The sequence below is a fragment of the Alligator sinensis genome, unplaced genomic scaffold, assembly GCF_000455745.1.
Source record: "Alligator sinensis unplaced genomic scaffold, ASM45574v1 scaffold74_2, whole genome shotgun sequence".
Lineage (NCBI taxonomy): Eukaryota > Metazoa > Chordata > Crocodylia > Alligatoridae > Alligator > Alligator sinensis.
In genome coordinates, this window is record NW_005841931.1 from 2,321,523 (window position 1) to 2,338,643 (window position 17,121).

The 17,121-nt window shown below is 41.2% G+C and overlaps 1 protein-coding gene across 1 annotated transcript in view; it reads left to right on the plus strand.

The window, feature by feature from the left end:
- The window catches only part of KIAA1549 (KIAA1549 ortholog), a 206,650-nt gene that overhangs the window by 102,262 nt on the left and 87,267 nt on the right, over window positions 1-17,121 (plus strand). The window contains exons 4-7 of the mRNA XM_006019528.3: window positions 6,669-6,846; window positions 8,541-8,671; window positions 9,863-10,046; window positions 14,501-14,560. Coding sequence (XP_006019590.1) covers window positions 6,669-6,846; window positions 8,541-8,671; window positions 9,863-10,046; window positions 14,501-14,560 — 553 coding nt within the window. The remainder of the gene's footprint in view (window positions 1-6,668; window positions 6,847-8,540; window positions 8,672-9,862; window positions 10,047-14,500; window positions 14,561-17,121) is intronic.

Below are 17,121 nucleotides of genomic sequence, written 5' to 3' on the forward strand. Positions count from 1 at the left end.
CTTTCCCTAAATGCCCCATTATCCCCATGTATGCAGTAGAGCTTGTCCTAATAAGGTAAATCGTATTCTGTAGGCTGCAGTCATTTGGGTTGCATAGATAGCACAAAAACTTGCAAAGAGCAGCACACACTACTGTAGTACTCAGAACCCAAGGGGTAGGCACCAGAAGTCCAAGTACTTCACTTGGTTCAGTACAGTGCCAGTGTGCAACACTATTACCGCCATATTTATCCATTGCTTTGTGGAAACGCTGAGCTGAGCTAGCCTTGACTGAGTGGAGAAACAGAAGCTCGTGCATTCATGTTAACTTCAGTAAAGATTTATCTTAAGAATGTAGGCTTTTGTTTCCCTCTAGTAGGCAGCCCACCTAAAGATGTATGTGCATCTTTGCCAGGTTTCAGTTATGACTACAGACCTGCCAAATTAGCTGTCCCTGGTGGCCAATTATATGGCTGTAACACAGCCAGAGCCCCCAATTTCATGGCCGGGGCCACCGTTTTGAAGGCTGCACTGGGCAAGCAGTTTCAGTAGGATGGCTCCTGCCCCAGCATACGAGGCTCTGGCTTCAGCTCCCAGCTACTAGATCTGGAGCCGGAGCCCCAGCACTCTACATAGGGCTGAGCCCACTCACTCACGCCAGAGCAGCCTCCGCCATGTTCCCACTGGTGCCTGCAGCCTGACTGGGTGCTGCTCTGCACCCCCTGTCTCCAGCTCCAGGATCTGGAGCTGGGCCCCTCCATGCCTGCCAGGAGTGGTGCAGTGTAGTGCAGCAGGAGAGAGAGGAGGAGCAGGCTGGTGAGAGGTGCTGGGGGCAGGCTGGTACGGGGACTGGAGTTAGGGAGTACAGAGCAGCACCTGGCTGGCTGTATCCACATTGGGAACAGCCCACTGGAAGCTGGTCCTGCTGCGCTCCACCATGTCATGCTGTGCCACGCCGTTCTGGGCAGGCGAGTGAGAAGCTTCAGACAGGTGGCTCTTGCCACACTGCCAGGGCTCTAGCTTCGGCTCCTGACTAGTTTTTTTAGGAGCTGGAGCCCCCATGTACTGGGGCAAGAGCAGGAGCAGCTTCTAGTGGGCTGTTCCCAGGGTGGATACAGCCAAATGGGTGCTGCTCTGCACCCCCTGGCCTCCAGCAACAGCTCCTCCTCTCACTCCTGCTGCACCACACTGTGCTATTCCCAGCAGGCATGTGGGGGTCTGGCTTCAGATCCTGGAACTAGAGTTGTGGGGGCACCAAGCAGCACTCAGCTGAGTTGTGGGCACCGGCAGGAGAGTGGTGTAGACTGCTCTGGCATGAGCGAGTGGGGCTCGGCCTCACGAAGAATGCCACAGGAGCAGTGTGAACCACACTGCCCAGGGAGCTCTGCTGCATTTGCCCCCTGGCCTACCCCCTTCCCTAATCTATAGCAGGCTCCCAAGACCAAGCAACTGGGCAGCCCCCACTCCATGCCCTGCTCCCCCAGAGGGCAAGGGCACTCTCTCTCTCCCTCCCTCCCCCACCCCCGCTCCACAAGGGGACTTTTGGTGGGCTTTTCCCTGCTCTCCCCCTTCTCCACTCCCCTTCTGGAGACAGAGACAGCACACGTAGTTGTTTTAGTTCAAAGGTGTTTTATTTCAAAAGTGCACCACTGCCGTTTTCTATGTGCTGATGTGCATTTCATCACTTATACAACTACATGTGACAGCACAGCACGCATCAGCTCTGTGCGGAGTGGAGCAGTCTGCTTCAACCCACTGGATCTCTGGCGTGTCATAGGATGAAAAGGTATGTGTATAAATGCCCATTGTGTTTGTCCCATACTCTAAGGGTGTGGACAGAAGTAACGTTAGAAATGTTTCAAAAGGATGACATTTCAGCTGGGGACATATGCATAGCCCCAACTTTGTGCCCCCCAAGCTGTAACGCTTTAATGCCTGCAGGGATGGAGAGGTAGGGGGATTGAAGGATGAAAGGGCAGCAGCGGTGGGACACAGAGGTCTGGTAGGACCATGGGGCTCTAGTGGTTGGGACATGATTTATCAGAGGAAGTGGGGCAGCAAGCAAGATGGGGCATAGGGATATGCAGTGGTGGTAAGGGTGACCATCACTAGAATACCTGGTTTTCCAGTCTCTAATCCCCTGGATTTCTCCTCTTTCCCTCTCCCAAGAGTGGAGAGGTAGAGGAGACTGAGGGCTGAAGAACCCAGGAGGGAGAGAGAAGAGCACTGTGGGATTTTGGAGGACCTATAGGTTCCTGATTTCCCATGCACATGTATCTAAAAGAGGTACCTCATTTCAAGCAGTATTATTTTGGAGCATTTCAGCCACTTTTTGGAACATTTCAAAGGCATTGGAAATGTTTCAGCTGTTAGTTGTACACACCCTGACTCAGTTATTGAACCAACCAAATCCATATGGCCCCTCTTCTTTGTCTTGGATTGTTTTCCCTGATGTTTCAGGAGACTGCTTTAGTTAGGACTTATTTTCAATATGGGTCCCTAATGGAGTTCTCTTCCCCCAGCACTCTTCCCAAAAAGTTCAGTTATCTGATAACCTTCTTTTTCTATTTTCTATATAAAAGGTTACCTTCCATCTCCCCCCAAAACTGCAAGGTTTTTTCTTTTGGAAAGGTTTAAAGAATTGTACAATTTAAAGCTTCAATAGTTTCAGCCAGTGAACCACTCCCTCAGCTGGTATATATCTGTAAAACTGTGCGAGTCAAAAGTTCACGTGCGTGAAACTACACTGACTGCATGAAGGCACTGCATATTTCAATAATACAAGCAGCTTTTACTGTTGGCTACAAATGTCCAACTCGGGTTCCTTAAAATTCTAGTTTATTAGGCGGCTTGAAACACTGTAATCATAAACCTTGGGGCTGGTCCCGTCCCCGTTCTCCCCCCCCCCACACACACACACACACACAGAGTAGCAGGCTACAGAGTCAGGTATACCTATCCTACAAGCACTGGAGTCTGTCGTTGAGGCTTCTTTCAGTGTGGTGTTATCTTCCAGAAGGGGGTCGCCGGCTGGTCCTTCTGGCTGGACAGGTCTGGTCGAGTTGGAGATCAAGAGGGCGCCACTGAGGGTCACTTTTCACTGCCTTTTATCTGTCCTTGGCAGACTTTGGTGACTCCCCAGTTTTCAGGTTTGCCCAATCCAGGGGTCATTGACCCTTGTGGGACTTCCCCCCTCCCCCCCACAAGCTACCGTTTGGGAGTCCGTTGATTAATTTAGAATAGGGCTCTGGGAGCGGTTGATCTGGAGATATTCAGCCCAAAAGTTGGTCTCTGGCGTTGATTAACTCAGGCCAGGGCTTCTAGCCTTTGATCAGTGACCTTTAGAGATTTCCCGGTTGTTACATTGTCAACTATTGAGTTCTTCCCTTGGTTGATCTGCAGCTTCCCAGGTGTTAATTGCTGTGTGCTACCTTGTTACACATTCAATCACTGATTCACTCACTCTTTCAGGGGCCAGCCTGATCCAGAGAAGGACAGTTTGATTCCTGCCCTTGTTAACATTGTTACAATGTATAACTTACTAAAACACATTTAGTTGAAAGGTGAGGAGTATAAAATATAAGCTACAAATGCCATGGCACACAAATAGATAAAAATACCAAACTACAACGGGAGACACAAAATGCGCACATACAAATTTTAAAACACAATTCCTTATCTTAAAGTGAAAGAAAGAGGAAGGAAGAAAGGTAGAAAAAGAAACATATCCAAAGAAGGGAGAGCAAATGCAGGCAAGAGGAAAAGGGGGCTTTCTGCTACATTACTAAAATAGTAGCAACTGCAGTAGGACTGAGTATACTGCTAAATATTTGAAGGTTGACTGCAGCTAACATTTGAGATCCTCCCTCCCCCATCCCCCCCTTCATGGTTTCCCACTTTAAATTCTTTCCTTTCATGTCCACTATTACCATGCAAAGCTCTTGATGGGATACACTGGCCCTAGGCTGCTGGGAGTCGGTCTCTTTTATAAATAATGCAGCTAGTTTTCTAAGCCTGGGTTCATTCTTTACAAAATCCCTCTTATCAAAGGGAGAGAGCATTTCTGTGCAATCAGTCATGCTTATGTTATAGAAGGAAACCACTGTCGTACATGTTTTCTCTTAGTGAAGTCTTGGTGGTGTCTGTTTTTTGTTTTTTTTCCTCCGTCCCTTAATTGCATATAGCGGACATATTCTTATCTCACCAGAAAAAGATTTCATGTCCAGTAACGGAATACTGCTGAAGATGTTATGTTTTTTAAAATTAACAGCTGTCCAATATAGTAACAAGTATTAATCACTACAGTCATGCAGCTTTGAAAACAGGCTCTTCTTTCATGCTAAACAGCTACTCAAACAAAGCAGACTTTTGTTAGGCAACAGTTTCCATTAACTGGTTGGGGCATATTGCAATTTAAGATAAAAAAGAGTGCATTTGTTTTTAATGTTTCCTTCTTTTTATATCTCCTATTATAGTTCACAGATGCTGTTTCTTTTTTACGATGTAATGCACAGTAAACTTAGGCAGTTTTGTTAAATGTAGCATGGTAGCAAGGTGTGCATTACACAAAATAAAATGCATGGCTGCAATATAATGATACTGCGGCTTAGCTGAAATATAGGACAAATGTTAATCTTAAAAGGGAATTGAAAAGGCTTTCCTTCTAGTGCTGCCATTTGAGCTCAGATTTCTGCTCCTTCCTTTGCTGCTTTGTGTGCTTGTAAATATCTTCCAAAGTAGATGTCTATGGATACTTGTCATGATGGGTCATTTAGTGGTACAGAAGCAAAATGAGTAGGTAGGTGGGGGAAGAGGAAGGGAGGGTGCAGTGGTTTTATCTTTCTACCTTCCTCAAATTATCATTTTTCTGGAATGATTGTCCACCTCATGCTACAGTGAAGCCCAAAAATAGGAATGTGTCTCGGGGCTAAATTTGACCTAATCAGACTGAATGCCCTATGCAGTGTTTGAGGACTGTTTACAGTATAACAGTGAGGAAGATAGCTTTCATTACATATAAACTGGATGGCAGGCGGAGGTGGCTGTGTTGCTTATGGCATCTTGCATTTCACTCCACTTTAATACAATGTCTTTGCTGGGCCATTCTCTCTCTGAGTATTTTACTTTAGATAATACCAAATGAGTGTAGTTCTGTTTCTTTATTTTCTTGTCTTCCAGACCAACTTCTTTCATAGATAACAAACAATTTTCTTGTGGCATGTCTTAGCCTTTCTTCTTTCCATTTCACAAACTGAAGCTGTAGAAATCCTTTACCTTTTTCATTTCAAAATGAAACTGCAGGCAAGGTGGACTGAGGCAGCTGTAATTATGATTTATGTTGAATTTAATTTGAATGCTATCAATTTTTAAAATAGAAATTTGATGGCACCATGCTCCAGGTATATACAAGGAATAAATCTGGAGATTGCTTTCTTCTGTCAGGTTGCAGCTCCCGCTCCCCCCGCTTCCCCCCCCCCTTACAATTCAAGTGGTTTTCTTCAATGTTTTAAAGATCTTTTAAAACTATGTCTTGCTCTTTTTTTCAAAAAAATGTAAAAGCTGCCTATTGCCTCAGCTAAGCAGTAATTGCTATTAATCCATGCTGACAGAGAGATGCCTAAGAGACATCCAGGGAAGGATAAATCTGTGCTCTTCCTTCAGTCAAATAATAAGGTGAAAGTCATCAGGGTCCCTCCAGTTGCGCAAAGCTTGGAGAATGCTGATGTTGCATTGGACAGTATGGATTTACCTGAAGCCTTTGATTTCTGGTCATGCCTCTGGTTGTCCTCCTCACATGGCAGCACAGACAGCTGGGGCAGCAACAGGCCCTCCTCACTACCCTCCAGCAGAGACCAGCAAGCTATCTGAAAACTTGCTGGTGGTCCAGACCCTGGTGCAGTAGTGGGATCTCCTGCTGATCACCGACATCCTGCCTGGTGGTCCCTCTTTCCCGGTGGGGAAGAGGACAGTCAGTCAGTGTTCAGGTTCATTGACAGGGTGCCCTGGGAGAGAGGGAAAGCACTGTATATCCATTAGATTAGATGATGGCTGTTGAACATCCAGATTTCAAGGGCTGCAATTTTGGAATTGCCTTCTGACAAAAATAGGGGTGGGGTATAAGAACTAAGGTGAAAATGTTCAGTGATAGTGGTGGTATGGAAGGGGAAGAACTTCTTTAACAGAAAAAAATGTTTGACATATAGATGTATTTGCATGCATATGTTCAATCACACAACAGTGAATCTAATAACATGTATTTTGAGTGCAGATTGCTTACTCTAAATTCATGTTGTAGGATGTGCAGACTATAATGCCCAGTTGTTCAGTAAGTCAGTGATTGGCAATGAACATGTGGTGAACTCCAGTATGGTGTAGAGGGGTTCACTACGTAAAGCCAGTGTTACAATCAAGATACTGAGCAAATTCTAATGAGATAACCTTAGCAAAGGGAGGATGTTTCTCTGGTTAATGCACTGGGTGGGAGCTGAGAGTAAGTTTTGCTACCAGTTCAGATCTATATGCATCTGTATCACTGTCAGTAAAATAAGGATAATATTTTCCTACCTCCCAGGGATATGTTGCTTGAATCATCCATGCTTTGAGATCTTCAGATAGACAGTACATTATAGGTGTGAACTTAGCATTTGCCAAGATTGATTCTGATTTTTTTCTTAACTTTTCTTTTATAGGTTTATAAGATTTCCCCGCAGTTCTCTTTCTTGGTGACATCAGGTCCTTTTGTTTACACGGCAATAGCTGTCATGAATGTACTTATGAACAGCAGCCTTCTTCGTGGTCAGGCACCCATGGTCTTGTCCCTACGTCCTTCTTTCACTGTGCCAGATTCCAGGTTCCAGGTTCACACAGGTGGGCTATCCTTTATTGTGTAAAGAGAAGTCCCTTACTGATGCACAGGTTTCATGCTGGGAGGAAGGATGGTCTTGCAAGTTAGATCTGCTCAATTCCTTAACTTCCACGGGGAGTTTGGCCATCCTTCGGTAGAAAAGGTTATATAAGTTTCAAACAATTCTTATTGTAAGCTGTTTAATGATTTGGAAAGCTTTTCACTTGGTAAGAAGTGTGAATAAAATGTTCTGCTATCCTCCTTATTTAATATCAGATCTGATGATGTGACTAACAAAGCATAAGGTGCTCGATTTAATTTTTTTTTTTTTTTTTAATGATGCCTTAAGTGTCAGCCGGGTTATCACAGTGCTGAATCCCATATCTGTCTCCATCCTCCCAGGCCCTTTTACCATCTGCGATCTGTTGCAGGGAAAATGCAGAACTTTATATAAGAGCCTTGACAGATATTAGTAAAAGAGTGACTGATCTTCTGCAGCATTTTATTTTTAAATCAAAGTGCATCTAAGTTTTTAACTCTTTGTGTAACTTAAAATTACTTTTGACCTTAAATAATTCTTTTGGTTATGTTTACAAAAATAATTCTAAAAATTCATGTGGTTTATTTTTTTTTAATTCAATTGTTTACATTGATTTATGGTCATAAGATGGGGGGATTGGATGTCTAAGGGGATTGTTTATACTAGGATGCAGCTTTTCACTGTTACTGCATGATGGTGGTTTTTGATATGGTCCATGGCTGTTAGTGACCAAAATATGGTATTAACTGTGTAACAGCTGTTTGCAATTAGTGGTTCTTATTTGACCAACTTGCATAACAAAACAGCCGTTCTAGATGACTTGCCTGTCAAGAATGTTAGGTGGCACCCAGGTCAGCACAAACGGGCACAGGAGGCGAACGAACGTGTCGCACCAAAGTGGTTGCTCCATCCAGAGATGCTTCCTTTTCTGTAGCTGCTTTGTGAATACATATATAATAAGAATTGTAATATCTAGTGTTGTCAGTCTGGCACCTTTCCCTGTGCTTAATTAGCATGCACGTATATGTAGATTTCCTGGAAAGGATACATTAAATAACTTTCAGGGCAGATTCTGTAACTTCTGCCAGTGCACTAAAATGGGCTGACAGTGGAATTCGTGGGGGTTGAGAAAACATTGCCAGGAAGTCAACACATGTGCTTGCTAAGTAAGTACTGGTGAAAGGTGTCAGATTGATATTACATTATGATAAACCAAAGTTGGAGTGTTTTAACTGAGCTAAATATTAAATTTCAGTTACTATTTCATAGAGATGGTCACAGCTGGTCTTGCTTTAAAGAGTCTTCATGAAAACCTTGAATAAATTCACCAATATACAGAGCTTTGCACAAATGATTCAGTATTAGTCTCATGCAGCCAAGGGCTTGCAGTGTGGCATCACAAGTGTTGGAGTGTTTTGGCTGCAGAATCTCTTGACAGTGAATCTGATTTGTTGTCACATCAGATTTTAGTGATGAGAGCATTCTGCATCAGTACAGAACTACTATCTGCAGTAATTCCTTGAGCTGTACTGTTCAGTCTTCTCCTTCCCTGAGTTCAGCCTGGATTTTATGGAAAACTGTTTCCTGAGTAGAGGGAGATTCTCCTTCCCATCCTGCTGTCACCTTTCCATGCAAATGCTGCCATCATTGGGAATAACGTATTTTCTTTACCTTCAGTGCTTCAGTTTGTGCCTCGAAACATTGATATTGGATTCTGTAACTTCAGCCAGCGTATTGAAAAAGGGATGACCATGGCATTCACGGAGGTGAAAAAACATCGCAAAGATATATACAACTTTACTGTGCAGGTGAGCTCACTGGCTGTTGGGTTTCATCATATCAGTAATAGCAGATCAGGTATTCACTGGCTACCTTTGATTCTTCTGGTCATCTTAGCCCTATAATACCTTTCCATGTGTGTTTTCATAAAGAAATCCATTGTACCGCACTAAACATTCCTTGAAATGCAAGGAACTTGAAATGATGATCTAAACAGTTTTATATTATGGGCAGTTAACAGATGTAGCGGGGTCTAAAAGTTCATCAGTGTTTTATACCCATGCCCAGGTAGCTAAAGTAGCGCTTACTTGAACTTTAGATCTCAGATCTGTCTTGGATTCTAAAACCAAATAACAAGGCTTAAATCTTCTTGGGTGCCAACTGTGTATGTATTGAATTAATAAGATCTGTCACCTCTTTTTACTGATTATTTTTTTAAATTCTAGCTTTGCTTTAAACCAAAATCAATAAAAATGGGACTATATACGCTAACCAACCTGGAAAATGCTTTATAACAAATAATTTTAAGCAATTAAATGCTTTCATCAATAAAATGGCATTTTAAGATGTCATGGAAAATTATTTATGGAAGAGCTTGCCTAAAGTACAGAAGAGCTTATGGAAAAGCTTCCCTAAAGTGCAGGCAAATTATATTTTATAGAACTATCTTTTCCTCTTGTGGACAGATGCAATCCTTGTATGTTACTGTAGCTGTTAGGTGAAACTCAAGGGCAAGACATTATATAGGAAGCCTATTTGAAGTCTGTCTGCATTTTGTTGCCACAAATCTTTGGATTTGCTAGTACAGGGCATAGAAGATTTTGACAGACAAGGAAGGTCTTTCCACAGTGTGTGTTGACTGCAGACTGAGAGACTATTTTCACCTGTTCTGGTTCGTGCAGGTAGAGTTATTTGTTGGTGGATTACTTTGCTGTCTCTGTTCGGTATTTCTCTACCTTCCTTCTTTGGTCACTTCCTGTGTGGCACCCTTCATATCAAGTTGGATTGTAAATGTGCTTAAAGGATGAATATTAGAAGGGAAATAGTGTATGTGAGACACTGTTGCTGAGGCTTTGTGCAACAGAATCTGTCTGAAACTGATGTTGCCTGGGTCAAATATAAAAAGTCTCATTTCATATTTGCAAAAAGGTTGGGTAGGGAGGGAGCAAAAGTGTTAAGGTCAGGCTTTTCCCTGATCTGCTCTAATTTTGTCTTTTCAGATATTGAATATAACTCTGAACAGGCCTCGGATGGCCTTTCGGCAGGGCCCTGTGAACATTGTCTTTGCTATTCGAGATGATCAGAGTTTCTTAAATGGGTCTGAAATCAGTGAGCTGCTGAGGAATCTATCTGTGGTAGAGTTCAGTTTCTACTTGGGCTTTCCTGTGCAACAAATAGCTGAACGTGAGTACCTCATGGACACTAAGGCTTTAGGTATTTTGCCTCCATAGTTTTGTAGTAACTGTGGATATAACTGGTTACGAAGCTTAATGTTTTTAGCTTCCTGCTTGTTCTTTCCCATACAAATCTCTATAATGGTTCTGCCATTCATTAATTTCTGCATGATATGCAAAGTGAAGCTCTGGTCTACCCAAGATCAGATCAAGTAAAAGCCTGCTTGTTGTTCTCCAGTTCCATTCTTCATGGCATCACTAAATGTATTTAAGATAATTCCACAGAAGAATTTCCTTGGGACCGAAAGCAGTTGAAGCTTGTGCCATTTATTATGATCATTCAGATCTCTTTTTTGAGGAAACTCCTGGTCCCCCTTTTCTGTTCTTCTGGTACATATTTCTTTTCCGCTACCAAAGCGATGAGGTATGATAAGGTTTTTGTGCTCTCACTGTTTCCCTGCAGAAATTCGGCTGTAATTTGGTCTGATATGAACCACCTGCATGCAACAGTAATTGGATTTAATTATGCCTGTGACTCTTGTCCAGGGACAGAGTAGGTTTTGCAGCAGCCTGGGAGGACAAAAACAGAAAACTTGTCCACAAGCAGCTAATAATTTTAAATTAGTTTGTGTGACCTTAAAAGACAGTATTCGGATACTGGGCATTGTTCTCTCTATCAAGAAACTAAAATGAAGTGCTGTTGCTTGCTTTTACTGTCCAAAGGTGTTTTTCTTCATTCTGCATGTTCTAGTTTGGACTCCTGTACCGTTTTACTGTTCTTAGTTTAAAAATGTTTTTTTTCTTACATTTGACACTCGTTTGGTCTAGCTTTATCCTTGTGTCCTAGAATGTGATTTGCTGTATATTTATGGGGGGGGTGTTATTTTGATTAAATTCCTTATTTGAAATCCCATATTCTGCCACTGCAATGGGACTGGGCAATAAAATGAGAACAGAATTTCTTCCAAGACCAGTATATCTTGAAAGTCAAGCTGCCCTATGCTTAAAAACCTTATTCAACATACATGTGTCCTGTCCTGCATTTGGGGTTTTAGTGTGTTTAAGTGTAGTTTTAAAGGCAGCTCTCTTAGAGCAGGGACTGTGTCTCTATGTGCAAGTGCCTAGCACAATAGGAAAAAATCGGCATAATTAAAAAATAAATAATGAAAAGAATGATGCAAGGCTTTCTAGGCTTCCTCCTTGCTTACTGCATCTGTGAAGTGGTCCAGTGGATTGTTTTATTCTTTTACCATGCCACTGCCTGGAGTTGGAGCAGTGGAGATGTGTATGATGGCTTCTGTGTCCTGGTGAATGCAGGTTTCCAGTGGCATAGTCAAACATATGGATCAGATTTTTCTGTAGCGGTATCTTAAAAGACTGAGGATTGTTCACACCTAAAATTTGCTACTCCAAAGTGCCTTTAACATGGAGTCAGGATTATCTTCTTTACTAGTTCTACCAGCCTGGGGCTGTCTAGGTTATGCAAACCTCAATCACAACAGGAAAAGAGGCTCCATTGTACACGATGGATTTCATCGTTTTGTCCTGAATTACAAAGTGCCCACAAATTTACCTATCTTGAACTCTTCAAGAATACCACTTGGGCCACATCAATCCCTGGTTTAGGTTTTTATGCCTGTTTTGAATGGGGGAGGGCCAGATTATATATATATATATATATATATATTTTTTTTTTTAAATAAATAATCTACATTCATTGCCAATCCAGTGTATTTAGCAGATACAGCTGGAGTACCATACTGTATGCCTCAAAGCCCTCACCAAGTTCTTGTAGATTGTCTGTGATTTTGGGGACTTTGAGACAATTTGAAAACATCTTTCAAATAAGTTCAGACTTTTTAGACATTGAGGAGTTTGAGTCCTGAATATAATGAAATCAAAGGTATGGGAGGCATTGCCCAAAGCAAAGGGGACATCTCATCTAAACTTGGCTTGTACATCGTTTGAACAAGTTATTCACTACAGCTCTATCCAAACATAAAACAACCAGTTTTGATTTGTGCTTTTCTGCTTTGATGTCCATAGCAACAAAAGCTGTTTTTATTCCCTGGGTGATAGCATCAGTTGTCCCACCTCCCACGTCTGCTGCGTCAGCAAAGAGTGAGGTTTCTCATGCAGCACAAATCTGATGCCCAAGTGATCATTTCTAAGCTTTGCATCTAGCCATGGGATCATCAACTGCTTTCAAGTTGTGGAGGCACTTTGCTAGGTGTCTTTGTATCTGCCTCCTATAAAATTTTCCCTACTGCACTGTGGGTATTAATATTGTTTTATCTAAGGCTTAGACCATTTTGGGACTGGAATTTAGGGACAATGTCAGGTTTTCAAGAACTGGAATCAAATGACTTATTAAACAAAGATGACAAACTTCCCCTTGCTTCATTTTACAGAATGGTTGTTTTTTTTTATAATGTGTACTAAGGCTCCGACCAACAAAGATACCTACTGATAGGTACCTAATTTCTTTTGGTTTCAGCTTTGAGGAATGGGGCCCTATCTTGTTTGCTTTTGTCCATTTCATTTGATCTGGAGAACAGTCAAATAATTGCAAGAAATTTGTTCTTAAAAGGCTAGCATCTACTTGCAAGATAATTAGCTGGTCAAAAAGCTGATTATCCATTCTGGAAATTGCATGCAGTCCTTCCCCTTTCTGGTGGCAAGTAATTGGATATTTACTCCTCATGAATGCTGGAATGTGCCTTTACATCCATTTTTTTTATACTCCCTAGCATCCTCTTCTACTCCTTTTGCTGCTTAGTTGCTTGCACTGTTATGCTCCGACTGGTTGGTTGAGGATTTCATTTTTTTAAAATTGGCTGTGTACATGTCTCTGTATAATGTTTTAAAATATCTTGCATACAAGGACTGATTTATAAGTGCTAGGTGAGCTGCAAACAAAGACAAGCTGTTTCAAACTCAAATGTAGCCAGTACTACAATATCACTGAAAATCCTGGGCCTTTTTAAACACATCCTTTGGAGTCTGATTCTGAGTCCTGTTTGAAAGAAGCAAGTTGTCTCTCTCCTTTTGTTCATTTCGCATCACCTTCTGCTTATAAACCTTATATTGGGTCTGTTATCTATAGTCCAATATACATGTTCTTTAGGCTATATCTTGTTGGATAGGCCTCAGGCATTGTTAGGCACTTAAGGATGTTTGGCCAGTGCTATTCTTATTTTGAATAGCTACCTTATGTGTAGTGTACTGCATTGTGCAAGAATATTGGCAATGGGAGTGGCCACGTATGGGAACTGCCAGCATTTTTCTTTTAAATATTTTCAAAGAGCCCAAAATCATTTTAATAGCTTGCCTATAATAGTGTTCTATTTCATCCTTTCTGTCCACGTTACGTATCTTTTAAAATCAGATATTGTCAATTAGCTACATCTTGGCACAGCATCTGAGCAGATTCCCATTTAGTTAGGGTTTTCAGGTGCTGTTGCAATACAACTAGTAAATAAAAATAAGTTTTGTATTTCATACAGTTAACTGCTACCAAGAAATCTGTTGCACTCTTCCCAGCCCTAAGCATCCAAATCACATGAGTCATGCCTGCAAAATCACAAGGTTGCCTTAAAATATTTTAATAATAACTTCTCTCCTTTTTATGTTACTCCTGTGGTCGCAAAGTTTTCTCCATAATTGAGAAGACTAGAAATATTTGAGAGAAATTGTCTTATTCACCTGATTTCAGTACCTGGGACTTTAGACACCATACCAAATATGAGATTTGTCATAAACTCATGAATGTTGGAAAAAACTGACAGCTCTATAGATTCTGTTTAAAAATAAATTCAGTCAAGTGAAAGGCTTCTTTTCTCCAAACACCATGCAGTTTTAACAGGTTAAAACTAATGTTCTAGATGTGGCACAGTTTGGATGTAAGCTGGAACAGGAAACTGAAACCACTTAAGTGGCACTGAGGGACGATCTCCTGCTGCCCATGGTTAGAGGGCAGATGTCTATTCTTTTCCTGGCATGTTTAACTGATTGTTAATATTTCTACTTGGTTTTGGCCACAAAGATCTGTATTCTCTTCCTCAACCAGTCATGAATGAATCTCCTGGAATCCTCCGTAGCAGAGCCTGTTCCTACCAGTGCAAAAACCTCACTTTATGTTTAGCTGAGCGAGAAGAATTAGTATAATGGGCTTTACTTTACACTTCTAGGAGCAAAGACCTCAGGGTGACAAGTTTGAAATATTTTGCATTATTAATCCTGACCACTTTAGATAGCTCCTTTATTTTTTCAGACGTCAGTTGGAGAATATGTATCAACAGCAGTGCCTTTCTGTTGCTTATGGAGAAGACCAAGGATTATGCTGTATAACAAAGAAGTACATTTTCAGTGACAATTATGAAACAGCTTCTCTTTTATTTTTGTGCTGTTGAGTATACAGCTTTTGCAAATGTTTTCTCTCCCATTTTTTTTTTTTTTTTTCAGCCTTTCATTACCCTAAACTTAACGTGTCTCAGTTGATGAAATCTTCGTGGGTGAGAACAGGTATGTATGGTCCATACGGGTAGATAGCTGTGTGGTTACTTTTGTTAGCTAGGACATGCATAATATTTGAGGGTGTTTTCTGTTTAGGACTGAATGTACTCCAAAACCAAAAGCATAATGAGATGGAATTTCTGTGAAAAATGCACTTGACTTGTCCAGAACAAACTCCAGAAATCCCTTGTTTTATTGGTTCAAAATAGCAATGCATGTCTAAAATGCAGAAACATGTGCATCCAGGTATAGAGAGGGCATTATATACCCTAGATGCTTTATAAGTTGCACATCAATTTTTAGAATCATTTTTACCTTTAATAACAACTTTCTTTTTAAAAGGCATCTTGTACCAAATTATACAAGGCTATACCACAGAATGAGACTAGATACCGTACGTGTAAATTTTTTTTTTACGAGCGTTAATTGAAGCAGCTGCATCACATTTCATTGATTTATTCCTACAACTCATTTCTTCCGAGTCACCTCTGATCCAAGTCAGCTGGCCATTTAATTTGCCCTGAATGTAATTATCAGAGCTGGTTGAATTCTCCCAACTGGTCAGAAATCAGGCTGCTGTGTTTGGATCTAAGCTTTGGAGCCTGTCTGCTTCATAATCTGATTCGGTTTGAGGAGAGTTCAGTTACTGCCTCTAGCCATCCAAGCTCATTCTTGGGGTGTGCACTCCCCTCTGGATGCCCCTTCTCAGAGGTGGATCCTTTCTATCCAGATGTCCTTCACCAGTTGCTCCAGCCTACTCTTTCTCAGATCTGCACTTGTAGATATTCCAGTTAGCTGTTTAAGCCCTTTGAGGTGTTTAGCAATTATAGGAAGAGACCCAGAGGTTTTGCAGAGTAACCTTTTAGTCACAAATCAAAATCAGAGTTTGCCCAAGCCTAACAACATAGTGGGCTAAAATGTCAAGGCATGCCAGTTTCCATACTCGGGGACACACAAAGAAATGACATAGATAGCATAGCCTGAATAATCACTTACCCATTTGCCATTGGGTCATCTGGGAGCAGCCTTTGCCACAAGTCTGAAGTGGGGTTTAAATTCATGTCCCTGAGTCCATAGCAAACTACCACATTCACTCTGTCACCGTGTCCCCAGAAACTTCTTCAGTGTACATATGCACATACATATGTGAGCATTCTCACTCCCCACAGTCCACTCCCCCCTTCTTCATAAAAGAAGCACAAAGATTTATAGATTCATACAAAAACTCTACTTGGAGAATCCTAACTACTGTGTGGGTCTGGATTTTTGTTCTCCATCCTTTCAGAACCCCCAAGCCCTTTTCCTCTCCTGCTTGACCTTTAGATTTCTTCTGTCCATCCATGCAGCAAGTCCTTACCTTCCTCAGGTTCAGCAATCAAATGGTTGCCTCCAGCTCAGAAATCACATTCCATTGTGTTTCCTGAACTTCCTTGAATTTGACTTTTTTTGAAGGCAGTTATAACATCTTATTTTTTGGCTGCTGAGGAATTTCTGCTTCTCCAACCCTGCAAATAATCTGGGGAGAAGAGCCAGTTTCCTTCTGCTTAGCCAGTCTTTTTAATATGTACATTGTATTGGAAGGGTAAAGTCATTCCATATTAATGACTCCTTTGATTGTTCTACAGCTGTTTCCAGAAAGGGATTGTGATAGATGGCATGGTCCTTGTCTGCAAATGATTGATTTAATGCATGCCAAGGGTTAGGGTTCATAAAAATCAATCAGAATTTGTAAGCTGTACATAGATTCCCTAAACCATCCCATTTTTCATAAAATAGGAGAGCGTCATTTCTAGAACTGTGCTTCTCAATAGCAGACTAAAATTCCTGCTATTATTTATAATTTGATCTAGCCACATTAAAAAGAAAGCAAAGCAATTCTTTTGTTTATTTGATGCATTTAATTGCTTTTGATCATAGACTATTTATATTGCCATCTAATTCTGGCACACTAGGTTTGTGTGTAGAATTGGTAAAAAGACGCCAATTTTGGGGGAGAGAGGCAGTTTTGATAGTGTTTCATATTTTTGTGAAATGCCCAGTTAATTTTTTTGTTCATTTTCTTTTTAGCGAAAATCAGAAACCAAAAATTGAAAGCTTGATTATTTGAAGAATATTATTGGTTGTAAAAGTCTAAAACAAAACCAAAATATTTTTACAAATCAAATTAAAAAGAAAAAGTTACTGGTGTTTTTCAGCTCTTTAGTGGAGAATTCTAAAGAATGCAGTTGAATTTATTTTCCTGCAGATACTTCAAACCAGGGAGAGCAAATTTTGTTTGCTGCTTTTTTAATGTTGTTTAGTATCCTTTAGTTGAGCTTCTCTGCATTCATTCTAACCCATGCCTTACCCTATCTTTGCCACACTTAGTAAAGGCCTTCATTTATTTTATGTTCCCATGTGTCATTCCTGGATGAATCCACTGAGTGTTGGATGCTCCAGTGACTTGGAGAGCCTTCAGGGTGATGGTGTGGTTGTCACAGCTACTAATGCTAACAATTTTTTTTTTTGCAGTGCTGCTCAACCAAGCTTACACACAGACCTGTCACAGGCCAGATAGACTTATACTTTTA